Source organism: Rhipicephalus microplus, chromosome 1 (assembly GCF_043290135.1).
Source record: "Rhipicephalus microplus isolate Deutch F79 chromosome 1, USDA_Rmic, whole genome shotgun sequence".
NCBI lineage: Eukaryota > Metazoa > Arthropoda > Arachnida > Ixodida > Ixodidae > Rhipicephalus > Rhipicephalus microplus.
Window position 1 is genome coordinate 274,601,676 of NC_134700.1, and position 17,302 is coordinate 274,618,977.

Below are 17,302 nucleotides of genomic sequence, written 5' to 3' on the forward strand. Positions count from 1 at the left end.
GATTTCGCCCGTGAAGTTCGATGATGAATATCTCAAACTACGTACAACATTATATATATATATATATATATATATATATATATATATATATATATATATATATATATATATATATATATATATATATAATGTGTGGAGGGGGCTCTTTTTTCTAGACACACAACTACTTTGAGAATTGATGCCTTCAGGTGGCATGCGAGGGATTATTGGTCAGCTGTCATCTAGTAATAGGGTCACGTGACGCCAATAGCCGTAAAAGAGTGTTGCTTACTCGCTGCAGTGACAACAGACAGCTGTGACAGGAGCTTCACGTTTAAATGCACATATATTATACCCTATAAAAGTGGGCAATGGGGATTATTACCTCCGTAGCTCAGTGGTAGAGAATCGAATGCGTTATTTCGAAGGTGGCAGGTAGCATGGATGGCTTTCGCTCACGACCACCAACACCAACGTTGACACCAGGTTTTCTGCGAAACGAGCTCTTTGATGGTGTCATAAAAGAAACGAATGATCACCAAAAAAAAAAAATCCCGCTATGGAACGAGCATCAAGTATTGGAAAACGGCGCATAGAAACACGCAGATGACCAGCACCGGGTTTTCAGCGCGGTGGACGCCGGAATTTGCGAGTTATTAGCGCCTCGCTTATAGAGCGCAAGGAGCAGCATAGTCAATATTTATGTCAATCGAGAATGGGAACAGCTGTCTGTAAAGAACTTCCAGACTGTGCTCAATATATAGGGGCCCTTTTCGGCCATGATGCTGCAGCCTTCTCACTGGTGTTTCTATTTAAGTCTGGGTCGGATAAGAAGTACAATTTACGCGTGAACATCCGATGGTCCCGGAAAATAAGAACGCTGTTTTTCGACCTCAGTATGCGAGATGCCGCGTAAAAAGCATGAATTGCAAAAAAGGATAGTAATGAAGGCAACACGAGCGGTCACCACGATGTCACTGTTCACCTGTCGTTACCACTGCCTTCTCACCAGCTTCCCGTTCTCTCAATGAAGAGTAAAAAAAAAAAAACTCAAACTTTTTTGTTTTGAGGGAGGAAGCGTTCAAATACATCAAGGTTGCCCAAGAAATGTTCAACACTCAAAATGGCGTCTCTTTGTCTTTTGAATAACACCCTAGCGTTTATTGAGTGAGAAAGAATCGTAGGAGAAAACAACGTGTCTCTTTCACCGCCTTTTTGCGGCAAATGTACATGATATAGGTTCTACGTACGGCGACAAAAGCGGAACAAACAAATTACCTTAGCATCCACCACCTAATTCTCGAATGAGATCTTTTTCTGCACGGCTCTGTTGCACGAGAGGTGGTCAGCATCAGCGCAAAGATCTAACGATACCTTTCTCGTCGTACACATTCTATATACTAAATGCAATACAAGTTTCCTACAGCCATAAAGGTAGGCGTGCTATATGCATGGACAGCAGAACGCCCTTAAGGGTGTACGACATTTTTATCGCTTCGATTTTACTTTGTCTATATCTCTCTCTCTCTCTGGCCTTGTTGCTGGCGTCGTCCAAGCTAGTGACATCAGGTTTTTTTTTTTTTCATTCAGGTGGCCCTAATGCTGTCTACCCAGTCGTGGAGTGCACTCAGTTTTTTTTTCTTTCTTTTCCTTTCTAGCTTATTGCGTTGGTAAGAGCAACGCGAGCAAGTCTAGACAAAGAGCATACCGCATTCTTATCTTCCGTGACGAAATGGAAAACAAAATGAATCAGCCTGTGCACACATTATCCCTGGACTTCACGAAGACACCAGTAACCAATTCTCGGAACGGACAAAGTCGCTTCGGTCGTTAAGCGTCGGCGGCGAGCCCACGTTCCCACTCATTGATGCATGAAACGCGGAGTCAGCAGCCCTCTTAACAGGAGGAATTAAAAGAAGGAATTTTGTTCACTTCAGTGCTGGTTCATTGACTCTGAAAGGGCTAGTTCAGGAGATATCCGCCGACGTACACAGTACATATTGCTTTAGAATATTTCAGTGTCAACCGTACAACATCCATCTCAAATGCAAAGATCTTCGTTTTTTCTTGTTCACAGCCAAGGCTCTCTGGTCCTAGGATCAAAGATTACTCATACAGAGAACTTGTAGGAGGATATCGGACAGAACCACTTTGTCGTGCCGGAGCATGAACAGCTGCGCTAGGGTGTGTGGCTCTGCTTTAGGCACCTCGGCACGCCCACGACCGCTAATGTGTGCGTCACCGTCTAGCCAGTCGCACCGATGATGATCGGACAAGTAAATCCGAAATCGCGCTGGTTTTTTTTTCTCTTTCCTCAGACATACAGAAAAACGATTGTCTAGAATGTTTACACTCCCCTTCGCCCGCCATTTTCTCAACTCCGAGACCTTGGACAACCACGCGGACCCACGCGCCACATGCCTCTTGCCGCAATCTCTAGTAAGGCCCTTAACTTTTCTTTAAAGAAAAAGTAAATGACGCTGCGTACTACTTGCTCAAGCCATAAATGACTTGAAAGGGCTCTTATCTTTCTTTATATATAACAAGGCAAGTGACTCGTAGTATTACTGTAGTGATAGATACGCTACTCTTTAGGAAAAGGTTTATTTGCACTATGTATAAAAATAGATGATATATATGTATACATTTGGCTTATCTAAGGGTATATATGTGACGTTATGATGAATAGGTGGAGAGTCCTGGTTCATAAGCCACGTTTATTCCATTCTCACTTCTTCCTCTTCCGCTTCTACCAACCATCACTACCTTCCTACGTCACATGATTCCCCCTCCCCCCGGAAGAAGTCGCGTCAGACACTTAACAAAACAAGAAAAACACAGAGTGTTAAAGCAAAAGATGTCAAAATGTGCCGTAGTTCCATTTCAGAAGGGAGTTTCTCAACTCGCACGAAAAATCCACAGCAGAGCAGAGGGAACCAGTCTGGCCATAACTAAGAGAACTCGTGTAGACGAGGTTGGCTGTTGCGTCCTGGATGGCATAACCACACCCTGGAGATCTGCACTGGTGATGACATCGGTTGAGTTCTTGTGAGGAACGGACAAGGTTGGGATTCCCTGTAGTATTTCAGGTTCGGATGTCGAAGGCGTCGACTTGTGCGTCGTGGCGGGAACTGACGGTGTGCTTACAGTTTGCGAGTGCGATGGTCGCGGCTGACGGAATGGTGTCTTGGTCTCTGCGTTCTACATATGATGCGTTTTCGCCTCTTTCGTCGTTTTCTGTGGCGTCGGAGCTGTAATTGGCCCGCAGGTTGCGGGTTCGAATGCCGGCTGCGGTGGCTGCATTTCCGATGGAGGCGGAAATGTCGTAGGCCTGTGCGCTCAGATTTGGATGAACGTTAAAGAAACCCAGGTGGTCGAAATTTCCGGAGCCCTCCACTACGGCGTCTCTCATAATCATATAGTGGTTTTTGAACGATCAACCCCACATATCAATCAATCGAGCTGTAATCGTATAGGCACAGTTTTGATATCTTGCACCAAATCCGTTTCTGGCGCCGATCCCTTATGCGAAGATGCCTCACGTCTTGAATTTGTTTTAAGCGGCTTACTTTGCGTCGTCGTCCTTCATTGTGGTATAAGAGGGGAAAAAGAAGAAAAGTGAGCCCCGTAACTGTCTGCATCAGCTTGCGACACCTCAACCGTAGCTCACAAGGGATGAGGGTGAGGAGGGATTAAAAGGATAGGATTAAAGGTATAGAGAGAAAGAGAGATGCGCTAGGACAGTGAGCGACGACATAAGAGAGGTAGGAGAGATATGAAAGATGGAAACATGGTCGCAGGAGTCCTAGGACGGGGCACCACTTGCGAGAGCTCTTGTCGGCGACAGGAGATGGCGTAGGGCTAATCCAGTCGGCCAGAGCTGCGCTGACGTCGTCGTAGGGAACCAGCAGCAGGAGATGGCGTAGGACGAACCCAGTCGGCCAGAGCTGCGCTGTCGTCGGAGATCGCGAGGGCACAACCGGTCGGCACGGAATCCTGTCGGTGTATCCATTGGAGTGTATGCGGTTCTTGTACTTGCTTTTGCTGGCGTTGCTGATGTTGCTGTGGAATGTATTGCGGTGGAATCCCTTCTTGAACATCGCGCTGGTTTTCTTGACAGCCTGATGTGATGCCCAGTCGGCAGCTAGTAGTCTGTGGGTTGTTGTGATGCAGTTCGGGCAATGAAGATAATGCTTCAGAGTTGGTAAAAAGTTCTTCAGAAGCTTCTTCTACCCTGTTCACTACGAGAGGCTCTTGCGCATTGCAGCGTGTGACGTTCGATGCGTCTGAGCCTTCGGTGGTGCTTCGACTGTCGAGTGTGTATGCACCGGACGGCGATGCATGAACCTGTGTGGAAGGAGCATGGCTCGACAGGCTATTTTTCCGGTGCGTAAGCTCGTCTATCGTGAACACGGCGTCCTTACGAGGCAAACGGTGAGCGTGAGGAACGCTCGAAGAGCCGTGTGATTGAAACCCGGGTGGTGGAAAACGTACGTGAGACGAAGAAGGAAGTGCATTAGGTGGATAAGCAACGTCTCGTGTCGTGTGCTGGAGCGACGACTTTGAAAACACCGGCTTTCGCGAAGAGAAACCTCGTGGAAACAAGGAAGAGAAACAAACTATGTTCCTTGAGAAATGAGCGTGGACTGCGACGGCCAAGTGTTGTTGTGTGCAGATGGTCGGTAATGAGGAAGTCCTTGTCGTAGTCGTTAGAACGGGCAATAATCTCTTCTCTGATCTTTTGCTATGGTTCGTCGTTTTCGAATATATCTGTCAGGTAAAACTTAAATGCCTCACCGGAGACGTAGTCAGTGAAGTTGGTGATGATCTCCCGTTCCGATCATGACGCAGCGGTAGCGTGGATCTCGAACAGGAAGAACCAGTCCTGCACGGTCCATCGTTCACTTCCCCGGTGTACTTGGGGATGTCAAAGGTAGGCCGATGAACCTGTCATGGGGCTAGTCGTTGAGTCCTGGTTGGAGATGACTCGGTAGTCGATGTATGGTCAGGGCGTCTTGTGGGGAACTGCGTTGATGATGAGCGACTGATGAAGGGGCAGGCAGGTCTCCATTTTGTCGACTCGTGTGACGCTTGATGACTGGGAGACGTGACTTCGTGAATGATTTGAGACTGATGACTGATGAATGGCTGACATTTCTGCGGTGAAAACATTTTTGCGGTGAGGCTGGCTACCAGGTCTTCATCCTGTCGATTTGCTTGTGGTGTGACAATGATCGTGGTGTGCCAGCATTCTTAGCAAGTCCTCCGCAGGCTTCTACGACGTGAACCAATGCAGCTGTTTCCGGTGGAAGACAATGTGTGGGCTTTGTGCACTTGAATCTTCTGTATTTATAAACCATTCACTGTTGGTGGTTGCCTGAAGTATACTTGTGTCGTCAGAAGGGGCACCTGTGCTTTTTTCATTGTTGGGAGTGAGGTTGTATACTAGATTCACGTCGCTTCGATCTTGTGATTGATGAACACTAGACGCTTCTGCAGGAGACTTTTCTTCACAAGGTGCTGATTGTGAATGCTTCTGTCTTTGTTGAACTGCTGAGCTGAATACTTTGTACCTTCCCCTGAACATTTCCCGAGAGATGCTCCAGCAGAACAAAATCATCAAGGTGATCCGCAAAAATCTCGTCAAGAAGTGCCTCGAGCTCTTCGACAGCATCACCGAGGATGGCGATATGTACAAGGAGTTGTACGAGCAGTTCAGCAAGAACATCAAGCTGGGCATCCACGAAGAATCTCAAAACCGCAAGAAGCTTGCAGAGTTCCTCCGGTAATACACCTCAGCCTCTGGCGATGAGATGTGCTCGCTGAAGGACTACACGTCTTTCATGAAGGAGAACCAGAAGCACATCTACTTCATCACCGGCAAGTCCAAGGACCACGTCGCCAACTCTGCCTTCGTGGAGCGGGTACGGGAGCGAGGCCTCAAGGTCATCTACATGATTGAGCCTATCGACGAGTACTGCGTACAGCAGCTGAAGGAGTACGATGCAATACTCTCTTGTCTCTGTCACCAAGGAAGGCCTCGAGCTTCCAGAAGACGAAGCTTCTGGGAGCTCGGCCCAATGAAACCCCAATGGAAACCCCAATAGAAATCCATTGGGGTTTCCCCGCACAGGTTTGAATCCTGTCGACTCATGTGACGCTAGATCCGGGAGACGTGACCTGGCTCATACGCCATGTTTATTCCATTCTCACTTCTTGCTCTTCCGCTTCTACCAACCATCGCTACCTTCTTACGTCACATATGTACTTCGGCACAGTTATGTGCCACGTCAAGTTTGCCGTAAGCTGCACTTTCCACTTCGTTAGAGTCGCATGACATATCACGCCTTCCAAATGTCACTTGAGGACCTTTAGATATGGGATAACCATGGTTCACGTCTGATCACTACTCCATTTCATTGTTATTGTGGTATATAAGAAGCACTTGGGCTGCCACGCATGAACTTTATGCGAGGATTTCATGGTTCGAGACGGAAAATCAATAAATTTGCTATTAGAAAAGAAATTTAGGCAATCTTCGTGCTGAGAATGCTTGAGAGGCTGGATGGGGTGGATGAAGTGAAGACAGAGACTCCTAACGAGATTTCCTTTAGGACATATGCGCATATTTTTATTGAAGAAAACTCGCGTGATTGCGTACCCACTTGAAAACGTTGTTTCCGGAGAGTGTCGACGACCAGTCTTCTTCATCTCTTGTGCATCTGTCCGCGTCTGTAACGGCACCACAGGAAGCGTACCCCGCCACTACCGAAACGTGTGTTTGGCACTAAATTGTCGCAAAGTATTGACTTTCTTCAAAACGTAGAATCTTCCATGAGTAACACCATCCATGCGAAATCCTACAACGAGGAGCAATGACAGTACAAGGAACGTCGGTCCGATAAGAAGCGCATCGGGGGAAGTGGAGCCCTGTGCGCTCAATTCCTATAGCGCTCTTGCACGCGCGACGCCACACCGTTAAAACACTACCCCAGTTTAGTTGGTTCCCCTCTTCACAAACAGCGGGGAGGGTTCTAAATTTTAGGGGTGAAGCTCCTTAATGCGCAGGTCGGTCGTCACCATTATCTATGCATGTACGTAGTAACCACCTCACAGCATATTCATGTAGTGAAGGATAATGAGTAAGGCCGAAGCTTCGGTGGATTTTATCGGCAAACCGTGAATAATCCACCGGCTGCATCCGTCAGTCGTCCGTCTGTCTGTCTGTTTGACGCACGGACGGACGGATGGATGGACAGACGGAAGCAAGAACGGACGGATTTCGCTCAGCAGTTGAAATGACTTAGGCGTCACAATAAAAGCTCAACCACGCGTCAACGTTTTCTTCTGGAAGCGGGACATCCTGAAAGTTGCGCGGTCTTTTCAAACTTCTGTTGGTTTTCTCGCAGAGTGGTTTTCGTCATTTTGACATAGTATCGTCAGCACGTGATTTAAGAAGTCGGCTTTCCAAAGCCTTGCCTCGATAATGGGCCTCTTAATGCACAATTGTTGTTTAACCACAATACAGCAACCATACCATTGTAAAAAAGAAATGCTCTCTTTCTTTGTGGTAAAACTCCGTCTCATTGACGCTAATAGCTCGGTGTCGTATAGTACAGATAGGCAACAATTTTAATGATTACACCGAATATGTTAGCCAGGTTCATAGCCTTGCTCGCTATACTTTAGATTCATGCAGGAGACAAAACTCTCAAGTACAGCTGACAACGTGCTACGCCTGCAACTATATCACATGTTCAACGATGTTGACATTCGATGTTTCCTAAGCGCGCTGAATTATTTATTCACGAGAACATAACAACATACTTTAGCCATCAGCAGATATTTCCATTCATAAACCGTTTCGGTATGTTGCGCTGAGGGTATACTACATATTGAACACCAGAGGTGCGCGCAGCGCACATGCCCTGTATGTATAGTTGACGCCCTGACGAAAATCCTGCCCGTCCTTTTTTATCATAAGTCACCGTAAACATCCTGCTATTTCTAAATATCCTATTCTAGAGACGCTTTCACATTATTTATGGGAAAACCTCGGATGCCTTGTTAAAAGTGAAAATTGAGCGCCAGCGTCAACACGAGTGACGGAAAAAAAATCGTCGCGTGATTACGTCTTCACATGACGATCTCACAGATCAACTTTGTGATGTACTCATGACGTCATCACATGACATCATCGCTTGGTTAAAGGTAGGCTGATAACGGAAGCGCTGCAAATTCAGGCGAGGTGCGAAAAGCTTGCAATGCATCCGATCTCAGAGGCATGTGCTAAAACCACGTTAGTGCACACGTAGATAGCTTTAAGAGAGGAGAAAGAGGGATGCGGGACGGGGGAGGATCAAGAAATCGAGTAAGGAGAAAAAGAGCATGGCTTTCTCCTCTTCGGTGAGCCCATGAGAGACGCTGTGAGTTGTTTACAGGCTAAACGAGCTGTTGTCGATGAACACCTGTAACGCGGCACGCACCACGGGCGCGAGAAGCGCGATCTTCCTAGTCATGCCGGGCAGTTGGAAGAACGACGTGAACGGCGTGCCGGAGAAGGATGCGAAAGAGCTGAGCTCGACATCGATGGTGTCCACGTTCAACACTTGGAGCGACGAGATGACCAGGCGGCCGCTGGGGTCGTTCCTGTCCACCCGAATGCCGACGTTCGCTTCGAGTCCGCTCAGCGTGCCGGCTATGTCCTTCTGGACGTACGGCAGGTACGGCACCGGCGAGATCAGCGTGACCACGACGGTCGGCGAGAGCGAGACCGGAATCGAGGCCTGCGCGACGTTCTCGTCGCAGTATGTCTCCGCCACGCCCCGCAGCGACAGAGTGTCGAGTCCGCGCAGCGTCACGTTGAGACCCAAGTTTCCTCCGAAGTTGAGTGGCCTGGGCTGCGCCAGCACGCTGCGGCCAAGTGTCAGCACGAGGTTGAGGGTGTTGGTGAACGACTGCGATCCCCTGCAGATTTGCGTGACCAGGAAGGACTCGCGGCGCTGCTGTCCGTACTGGCTGGCCTGTGCTGAAACTCGCTGGGACGGCAGCGATGTCAAGTGTAGAAGTGTCAGCGAAAGGAGAAGCAATAGAGAGTGGGCCAGTGTTCGAACGTTGGTGGCGCCAGTGGACATCAGAAAGTGGCCACTGCAACAGAAAAAAAAGTGAGGCTTTATGGTCATGAGGTGAATGATAACTGAAGTAAAGAAGCAAATTGGGCTCGTTTAAACATACTCATCATGTTCAGCGCTTGTGTAGTGCACTTTGTTGTGCTTTTTTGTGCTTTTCGTGCACTGATTGTAATGAGGTGAATGATAGTCACCTGGACTTACGGACTGACAAGGTACGTTTTACTGCTATATCAGCTATATGAAGAATACAGTTGCAATTTTTATGTCGGCGTCGTCATCGTGTCCTGTGTACCATCCAAGGGCAGAAACATTGCACAACTCATTGTGTATTCTATGATCGAATGAGAGCATAAAAGAGCAGACAACTAAAAATTTGTAGACGTATAGTGGAAATCGATGATATGCGAGGCACGAATGGGGAAGGTTGAATTGTCACATCAGAATCAGCCCAGCGTTGTGAGGCGGACGTATATCGTTCCGTACATGAATTCTATGTCATGATTACCATGTTTTCGCCTAGCATTTGTGCTCATCGTCGATTCACGTCACGTAATACCAAATTTGGTATCTGTGAAGCTAGCGAAACGGCCGCGAGCATGCTATGAGCGTAGCATGTCGTCATGTTTTACGGGACACGCATGTCATGATTATCATGTTTGGACATGTCATTTATCGTCGCCGTCTATTCATGTCCCGCACTGCCAAATTTGGTTTATGTGAAGCCAGCAAAACGGCCACGAGCGCATCATGAGCGTGGTACGTAGTCAGGCTCTCACTGGACACGTATATCATGATTATCATGTTTGCACCAGTCATATACATTCGTCATCCGCTCACGTCACATAACGCCATATTTGGTATATGTGAAGCTACCGAAATGGCCGCGAGCGCACTATGCACATAGCATGTAGTCATGTTCTACATGATACGCATGCCATGATTATCATGTTTAGACATGTCATTTAGCTTCGTCCTCTGTTCGCGTCACGTAATACGAAGTTTTGTATATGTAAAGCTGGCAAAACAACCTCGAGTGCATCATTAGTGTAGCATGTAGTCATGTGCTGACATGACACGCCTGTCAGGATTAGCAGCTCTGCAGCAGACACGTGCCTTCGTCATCCATTCACATCCCGTAATACCTAATTCGGTATATTTGAAGCTAGCGAAACGACCGCGAGCGCATCATGAGCGTGGCATGTAGTCATGTTCTTACATGACAAGCATGTCATGATTTTCACTTGGGGGCCTGTCACTTATGTACGCCATGCAGTAATATCGTACCATACTAGTTTTGCGATATGTCATGTGAACGAAACCATGGCAGGAGCAGCAAGACCATGACATATAAGTCATGACATTCATGACATACATGCGATGATTTTCATGTTATGACTAGTCAATTATGCTCACTATATACTACTGTCATATTATGCCATACCATTTTGGTTTAGATCCCATTATCCAAACGGTTAGGAGAGCAAAAATTCGTAGGCGGATAGATAGATATATCAGACAGACAGACAGACAGACAGACAGACAGACAGACAGACAGACAGACAGACAGACAGACAGACAGACAGACAGACAGACAGACAGACAGACAGACAGACAGACAGGCAGACAGACAGATCGATAGATAGATAGATAGATAGATAGATAGATAGATAGATAGATAGATAGATAGATAGATAGATAGATAGATAGATAGATAGATAGATAGATAGATAGATAGATAGATAGATAGATAGATAGATAGATAGATAGATAGATAGATAGATAGATAGATTTTGCATTTAAAACACCTGAAGCTGTGAGGAAAAGCTCCTTACGTGCACTTTTCCGTGATATGTGCATGGTGTGGCACCGAGGGGAGGGGTAGAGGGGGAATGGTGACCACTTGGCTCCAGATGCGAACATCTGTTTCAAAGCTTAGTACCGAAATTAATTCTCATTAGTTTATTAGCGAATAGATGGCTTCGTTTTTTTTTCTGATCAAGGTACGTCCTTCTGGGCAGAAACTTTATAGTGATTTGATCTAACTAAATTTTGTTTTTTGAAAAGTTTTTGAAGCAAACTTTAGGAGAGTCTGTGTCTCTATATCGGTGGAAGTTGACAGTCAATTTAAATAGATATATTTTTTTAATTCCATGGGGAAATCCACCCTATTACACTTGGCTGCTGCTAACTGTTCTTTGAACTAGTTCCACTGAAGGTTTCACATGACACCCAGTACTTTTATGTTTGTTTGTTTTTTTTCTTTAAAGAAATATATTTTTTTGTGAACTCTAAGGTTGCTGGGTGCCACGCAGTAGTACTTTTCTTCTCTTTTATTTTCCGCTTAAATACTTCATTTCACGCACCATACAATGTCCAAACAGTTCACGCAAAGCAGAGACTGCGAAGCTACACAAACAAGACAGTGCGCGTTTTTCCTCGTAACCCGTGTTTGCCAGTTATCTATACCCTTAAGTCACAGCTGCGATAGTGTCGTAAGAGATCTTGGTGGTTTACAACGTGGCGTAAGTTTTGGCGCCCTTTTGATGTATGGCTGCCTTCGTCGAAAAGCAAATGTACTGGACAAAAGAGTAACCAGCTGCATTATTTCGTCACGGCGTACTCTACATAACTGCAGGTGCTTACACGCGCTGCTTTCAGGTACTGAACAATTCCACACCAGTACCGAGGGGCAGACGGCGGTGACAGCGTGAGTAATGTTTGATACAAACATTGCGTGAACTCATCGTCAGAGCGATTTAAAGGGCGGGAGAATAAACCGTCTTTCATTTATCAAGCTGTCTCACACCTCTATTCGACACAACGCTTCCACACTGACTAAATTGATGAAATTATTATCTCAATTAGAAGTGGTTCCTACCCGTAACTTCCGAAGGTTATGGAACTTTTCGAACCAGGCACGTAACCAGATTGTTTTTTTTTTTCGAATTGTTACGAGGAGGGAGCCAACATTTATGGGCGTTCATGCATGTGCTTGTACGTGTACTTGTGTGTATGTGTCCATACACATGCAAGAGAAAAACATTATGGGAGGAGGGTTAAACCCCCACCTCTCACCGCTTCCTGACCACGCAAATGTTTCGCACATCCACACCATATGAGACCGCCCCACAGACGAAAACCCCAGTACAGTTTCAAAAATCGGCCTGGGCTACACCTCACCTCTCGTGATGGCCAACTCACTTCCATGTGCCTCGCCCCCTCTCTCCTCCAAGCTCTTGTTCAGAACGTCCGCAAGGTATTCTGCGATACCTGGCAGGTAACGAAAACCTCTAAAGAAGAGCTCCGGACAAAATGCTATAGCTGAATTCTAAAAAAAAAATATCTCTTTATGTCACTGCAACACCCATAGTTCATCGATTCGCTGACTGAACCAGTTCACGTTTGACCTTAGGTAACGCTATGTGAACATTGGTCGAGCATGCTAAGGCCCCGCGAAAGTGAGCTTACGCCTAATTGTAGATCAGCTATACTAGTGTACCGCAGACGCTGACGATGCGTGCCTCACACGAACGCGCACACCCAACACAACCATAATGACAGCCGTCTTCAGAAACAAACAGCATGGCTATTACCTTCTCAAACTGGAAAAAAATGCAGAAAGAAGAGATGAAAGGGGCAAATACAGCGAAACACACCGTATTATGAAGACAGAAAGGAGGAAGAACTAAAAAGGACAGGAAGAATAGACAGCTCATTATGAACACAGAGGTGCACTATAGAGTGTATGAGGTCCTGCGGCTTAAAAAAAAAAACACATCCGAAGTTTAAACAGACAAGTCTTTTCTTCATTTGGCCTGTGTTTTTATTGGGGGAGGGGGGCGTAAAAATACCACTGCCTTTCTTTTTCTGGCAATGTCGAATGTAATCGGATATTTTGATCGTGCATCCTTGGAACCTTGTGTCACAGGCGGCCGGAAAGCCAGCCAAGTTATATGAGAGCCGAGTTGAATATCTCCGAAGTAGCGCGTGAGGTGCAGTGGAGCTCACGCCCACATTGAGTGTTATTATCGTTCGGCTGCTGTCAATGTTTATCGTTCGTTGCACTCAGGGGTAAAAGCTGATGATAGCGACGGAGCGGCTTCGTTGACGCAAAATTGAGAAATCTCCTGTACAATGCCAGCGCAGTAGTCACTTTTCGCGGTGTTCAAACTGGCGGTTATTAGTTTACTCAGTGATACTATTATGCTAAAGCTTTAGCCTTTTAGCAGTAAGCTCATACTCCTCTGTACGAAGGTGAATATATATATATATATATATATATATATATATATATATATATATATATATATAGAGAGAGAGAGAGAGAGAGAGAGAGAGAGTGTTGTGTGCGAGTGTGTGTTGTGTGTGCACGCGCTCGAGGCAGGGGTGCGGCCTATAGTGTTGGGCTGCGAGGTGACTCTCAGACATGTTATTTTCCTTTGGTCCAAAGAACCCAGAGCGCGGGAAAAGTATGACGTACGATTTAGAACCACGCAGCACCGTGTGATGTTGTTTCTCGTAGCCTTTACCACAGTTAACAGCGATCAGAAAACAAAATGAGCACTTGAAGTACACCCACATTACATGTAAACGTTACACTTTAATATTACTTCTGTTGTGGATGTCCTATATGAAAGAAATAAACGGCAATAGAACGGCGTGGCTGGTATCAACTGTACACAAGTGCCAGTACTAGAGTAAACCAAGCTTGCGGGAAAAAAAAAAACAAGAACAGTCAGTCTGCTATAACAAAAAAGAATGTTATAGGTAGGACAAAGCTGGGCGAAAATAAGATAAGATAGGGCGTAAGCTTAGGTTGAAAGTGGTACGCCTACTGCGACTCCAATACATCGGTTGGAATGAATGAATGAATGAATGAATGAATGAATGAAAAATGTTGCAAAAACAAAACGGCGCATTTTTTTTCTATAACTGAAAAAACCTCGCGATGCTCCAACGCAACAACCAGTGAGTTGCCCAACAATAATAAGCTCTTGTGTCGTGCATGGGGCAGCATTTGATGGACACAAAGGGACAGCACGTCAAATGACGAATGTGTACCGAATAGGCGAAACTTTGTTTACCACGTGTGACACTAAAGCACAATATTATTTTCAAGTTCAACCTGCACAAACAGAAGCTTAGCGATACGCTATGATGTTTTAAATAAACACATTTAGTTCGCACTTCTGATTCAGAAGTTACACGCATTTGCCATAGTCAAACTAAACTTCTTTATCGTGGGTGAGGTCGAAAAATTATTACTGAGTTGCTATGTCTTGCAGAAAAATGGTAGGTGTAACCTTAAGAGACAAGAAGAGAGCAGAGTGGATTAGGGAACAAACGGGAGTTAAGGATATCATAGCTGAAATCAAGAAGTGTACATGGGCCGGTCATGTAGCGCGTAGACAGGATAACCGCTGGTCGTTAAGGGTAACTAACTGGATTCCCAGAGAAAGCAAGCGGGTTAGGGGGAGACAGAAGGTTAGGTGGGCTGATGAGATGAAGAAGTTTGCGGGTATAAATTGGCAGCAGCAAGCACAGGACCGGGTTAACTGGCGGAACGTGGGAGAGGCCTTTGTCCTGCAGTGGACGTAGTCAGGATGATGATGATGATGATGTTTTGCACCTCAGCTCAAGTGAAAGGGGGAGATTTCTTCACATGCTTACAGAAACACTTATGATATACAAAGATGATCACAGTGGAATATGATTCCCACATTTCGCGCTTAACAACAGGTCTCCAATCCAGGATAAACACGGTTATTTAGCACTTGATAGCGATATCTTACTCTCCTCAGCTCTCTATGAAAAATATCCTGTTTGACAGTGATGTCGACAGGTATGAGCGAGTTGAGAGAGCTCGACCATCCCACTCCCCCTTCCCTACTCGCGATTTTTTTATTCAGTTTTACATGCATATATACGCACACACAAACGTGTACGCACGTGAACCACCATAAAGTATTGTTTAAGTCCGAACTTCCCGAAAGAGATTTCTGGCTACGCACTGCGATAGACCGCTGCTAACACTGTGGCTGCAGACCAAAGTGACGAGCAGTTGGCAGCGTTCGCGCGCGTACTTTCACAGTTTACACTTGCTAGCGACAAATATCGTGAACTTTGTCCCTGGCCAACAGAGGAAATCTTCGTCGCTTACATCTATACGCACGTGTCAGGCAACTGCGCGCACACACACGATACTCATAATTCCGCTCACGTGACAACGATGTGATTAACTACATCACGGCCGCCTTGCGCTTGAGGCGGTGACTGGTTGGAGCACTCACCTGGCTTCGATTTGATTGATTTTTGGGGTTTAACGTCCCAAAACCACCATATGATTATGAGAGACGCCATAGTGGAGGGCTCCGGAAATTTCGACCACCTGGGGTTCTTTAACGTGCACCCAAATCTGAGTACACGGGCCTACAACATTACTCACCTGGATTCGCTGTGCACATGGGGGGTATCGTACGAAACTTTCGCGGACTTGCCACTCACCAGGTCGGCGCATAAATCATGCGCGCGCGGCTGCTGGCGCTCTGGGTTATGCGCACACAATGCAATTTTTCGATCCAAGAGGAGGTTACGCGCGGAGTCCTTGGCGGTAGAGATCGAGCGGTTCTTCAAATGGGCTTCTTCCCGATCTGATCACCGGCAAGCCATCAACGTCGCTTCCGCCCAGCAAAGCGAAGACACGCGCTGCCGAGACGTGGAAACGAAGAGAAAAAATAAAGCGTACAAGGCTCGGGAAGAGTTACGTTGGCTCCTTACAGAGGCCCCCGTTAAAGAGTTTTATGGAGTGCTGGTCGTGAGACGAACAATTAAGAATGCTATTATAAGCCTCCGGGTTCATTTTCCTGTCGGCCTTGATGGTGTCTGTTCTGATTCTCCTGGTGGTCTTTTTGACGATACATAACTTCGTTCCTTGCTAAGGAAGAGAACGAGCTGCACTAGAGTGCCCATTTTGGGCCAGTCGGTACATATGAACGAGTGAAAGCGTAATAAACAGGACAAGGAGGAGGAGAAGGAGGGGAAGAAATGAAAGGCAGGGAGGTGAACCAGACGCACGTCCGGTTTGCTACCCTGCACTGGGGGAAGGGGTGAGGGGATTAAAGGAGAAGAGAGAGAGAAGTGAAGGGCAACAGTACAACATTACAGATATGGACTTAGCGCTAAGTCCCCTTCTGTCCTGCTCGCGATGTCTCGTTTCCAGAAGAGGTGGAAATCATGGATAGATGAAAGATTAACCAATACTAAGTCAAGCTGGATGCCCTGAACTGGCAAAAGAGAAAGAGGACGAAAATTTTGAGGGCAAGGAAGAAGATAAGGTCGTATGTTGGTTCCGCTGAATGGAAGAGCTGCGTGCTCGATGTTCCAAACGATCAGTCAGCCTTCGGAAAATGCAGCTTCGTCTGTTCTTACGTTGTTGTTCGTTCATATCTTCAGCGCCTTTTCTCCCATTGTTTCAACTATATTCCGGCGGGCAGGCAGGGTAGTAACCTTAACAAACTACGAATCGACTGTCAGTCCTTTTCTTATTTCTGGCCCGTCTGTCTCTTTCTTTATCATTACTTCGTTGCATGGTCATTGTCGGAACCGCACCAGAAGTGACCGTTGGAGTGTCCAGCGTATACGGACGACACGTGTTGGCTGAGTGAACCGGCATCGTCCACTAAACTGCCGTACATAAGCAATAAACAATGAACTGTGAAACGCGTGTATACGAAACGCTGCATGGTTACATTGTTCATCTATATGCTGTTGCGCGCCTTCGACGAGGACCGTAAAGCCAATAATTTACTAGCGTTGGTGCCGCCAACACGGATTTCCGGGCCTTTGCGCCAAGAAAGAACGCGCAATCGGTGAGTATACAAATGAATCTCCAGGCATATTTTTTTTTTTCAATTCTTCATGTCTGACCATTCGCTCTCTTAATTTTTTTCAGACCACATGTTTTTGATATAGCAAATGCTGCCTCCCACTCCACACATTTTTAGTTCTCATCATCCCTCCTCCACTGTTATTTTTATTTACTTCGATTTTTTTGTTTTTTGCTTGGGCGCATGCGACTTGATAATTTATTGTGTTATCAGGATAGTCATTTTGTTTTTTGGCGAGAGAAACCGTACCATGTGCCTAATTTGTAAGCTGCACATGTGTTGCCTCCTAACTGAACTTCCATTGGT

The 17,302-nt window shown here is 46.2% G+C and overlaps 1 protein-coding gene and 1 pseudogene across 1 annotated transcript; one reads left to right on the forward strand and one right to left on the reverse strand.

The window, feature by feature from the left end:
* The first annotated feature begins 3,654 nt into the window (after positions 1-3,654).
* On the forward strand, positions 3,655-6,063 carry LOC119165083 (heat shock protein HSP 90-alpha-like; annotated as a pseudogene).
* Positions 6,064-6,579: 516 nt separating this feature from the next.
* LOC142817668 (uncharacterized) lies at positions 6,580-15,703 on the reverse strand. Its single transcript, XM_075894862.1, has 2 exons — positions 15,556-15,703; positions 6,580-9,126 (listed from the first exon to the last, which is right to left on the reverse strand). Exon 2 carries the CDS (start codon positions 9,111-9,113, stop codon positions 8,415-8,417), a length of 699 nt encoding a protein of 232 aa, XP_075750977.1. The 5' UTR covers positions 9,114-9,126; positions 15,556-15,703; the 3' UTR covers positions 6,580-8,414.
* Between the last annotated feature and the right edge of the window lie 1,599 nt (positions 15,704-17,302).

Coding starts and splice junctions, on each gene's coding strand:
- LOC142817668 (XM_075894862.1), bottom strand. CDS start 9,113: ATGTCCACTGGCGCCACCAACGTTCGAACACTGGCCCACTCTCTATTG.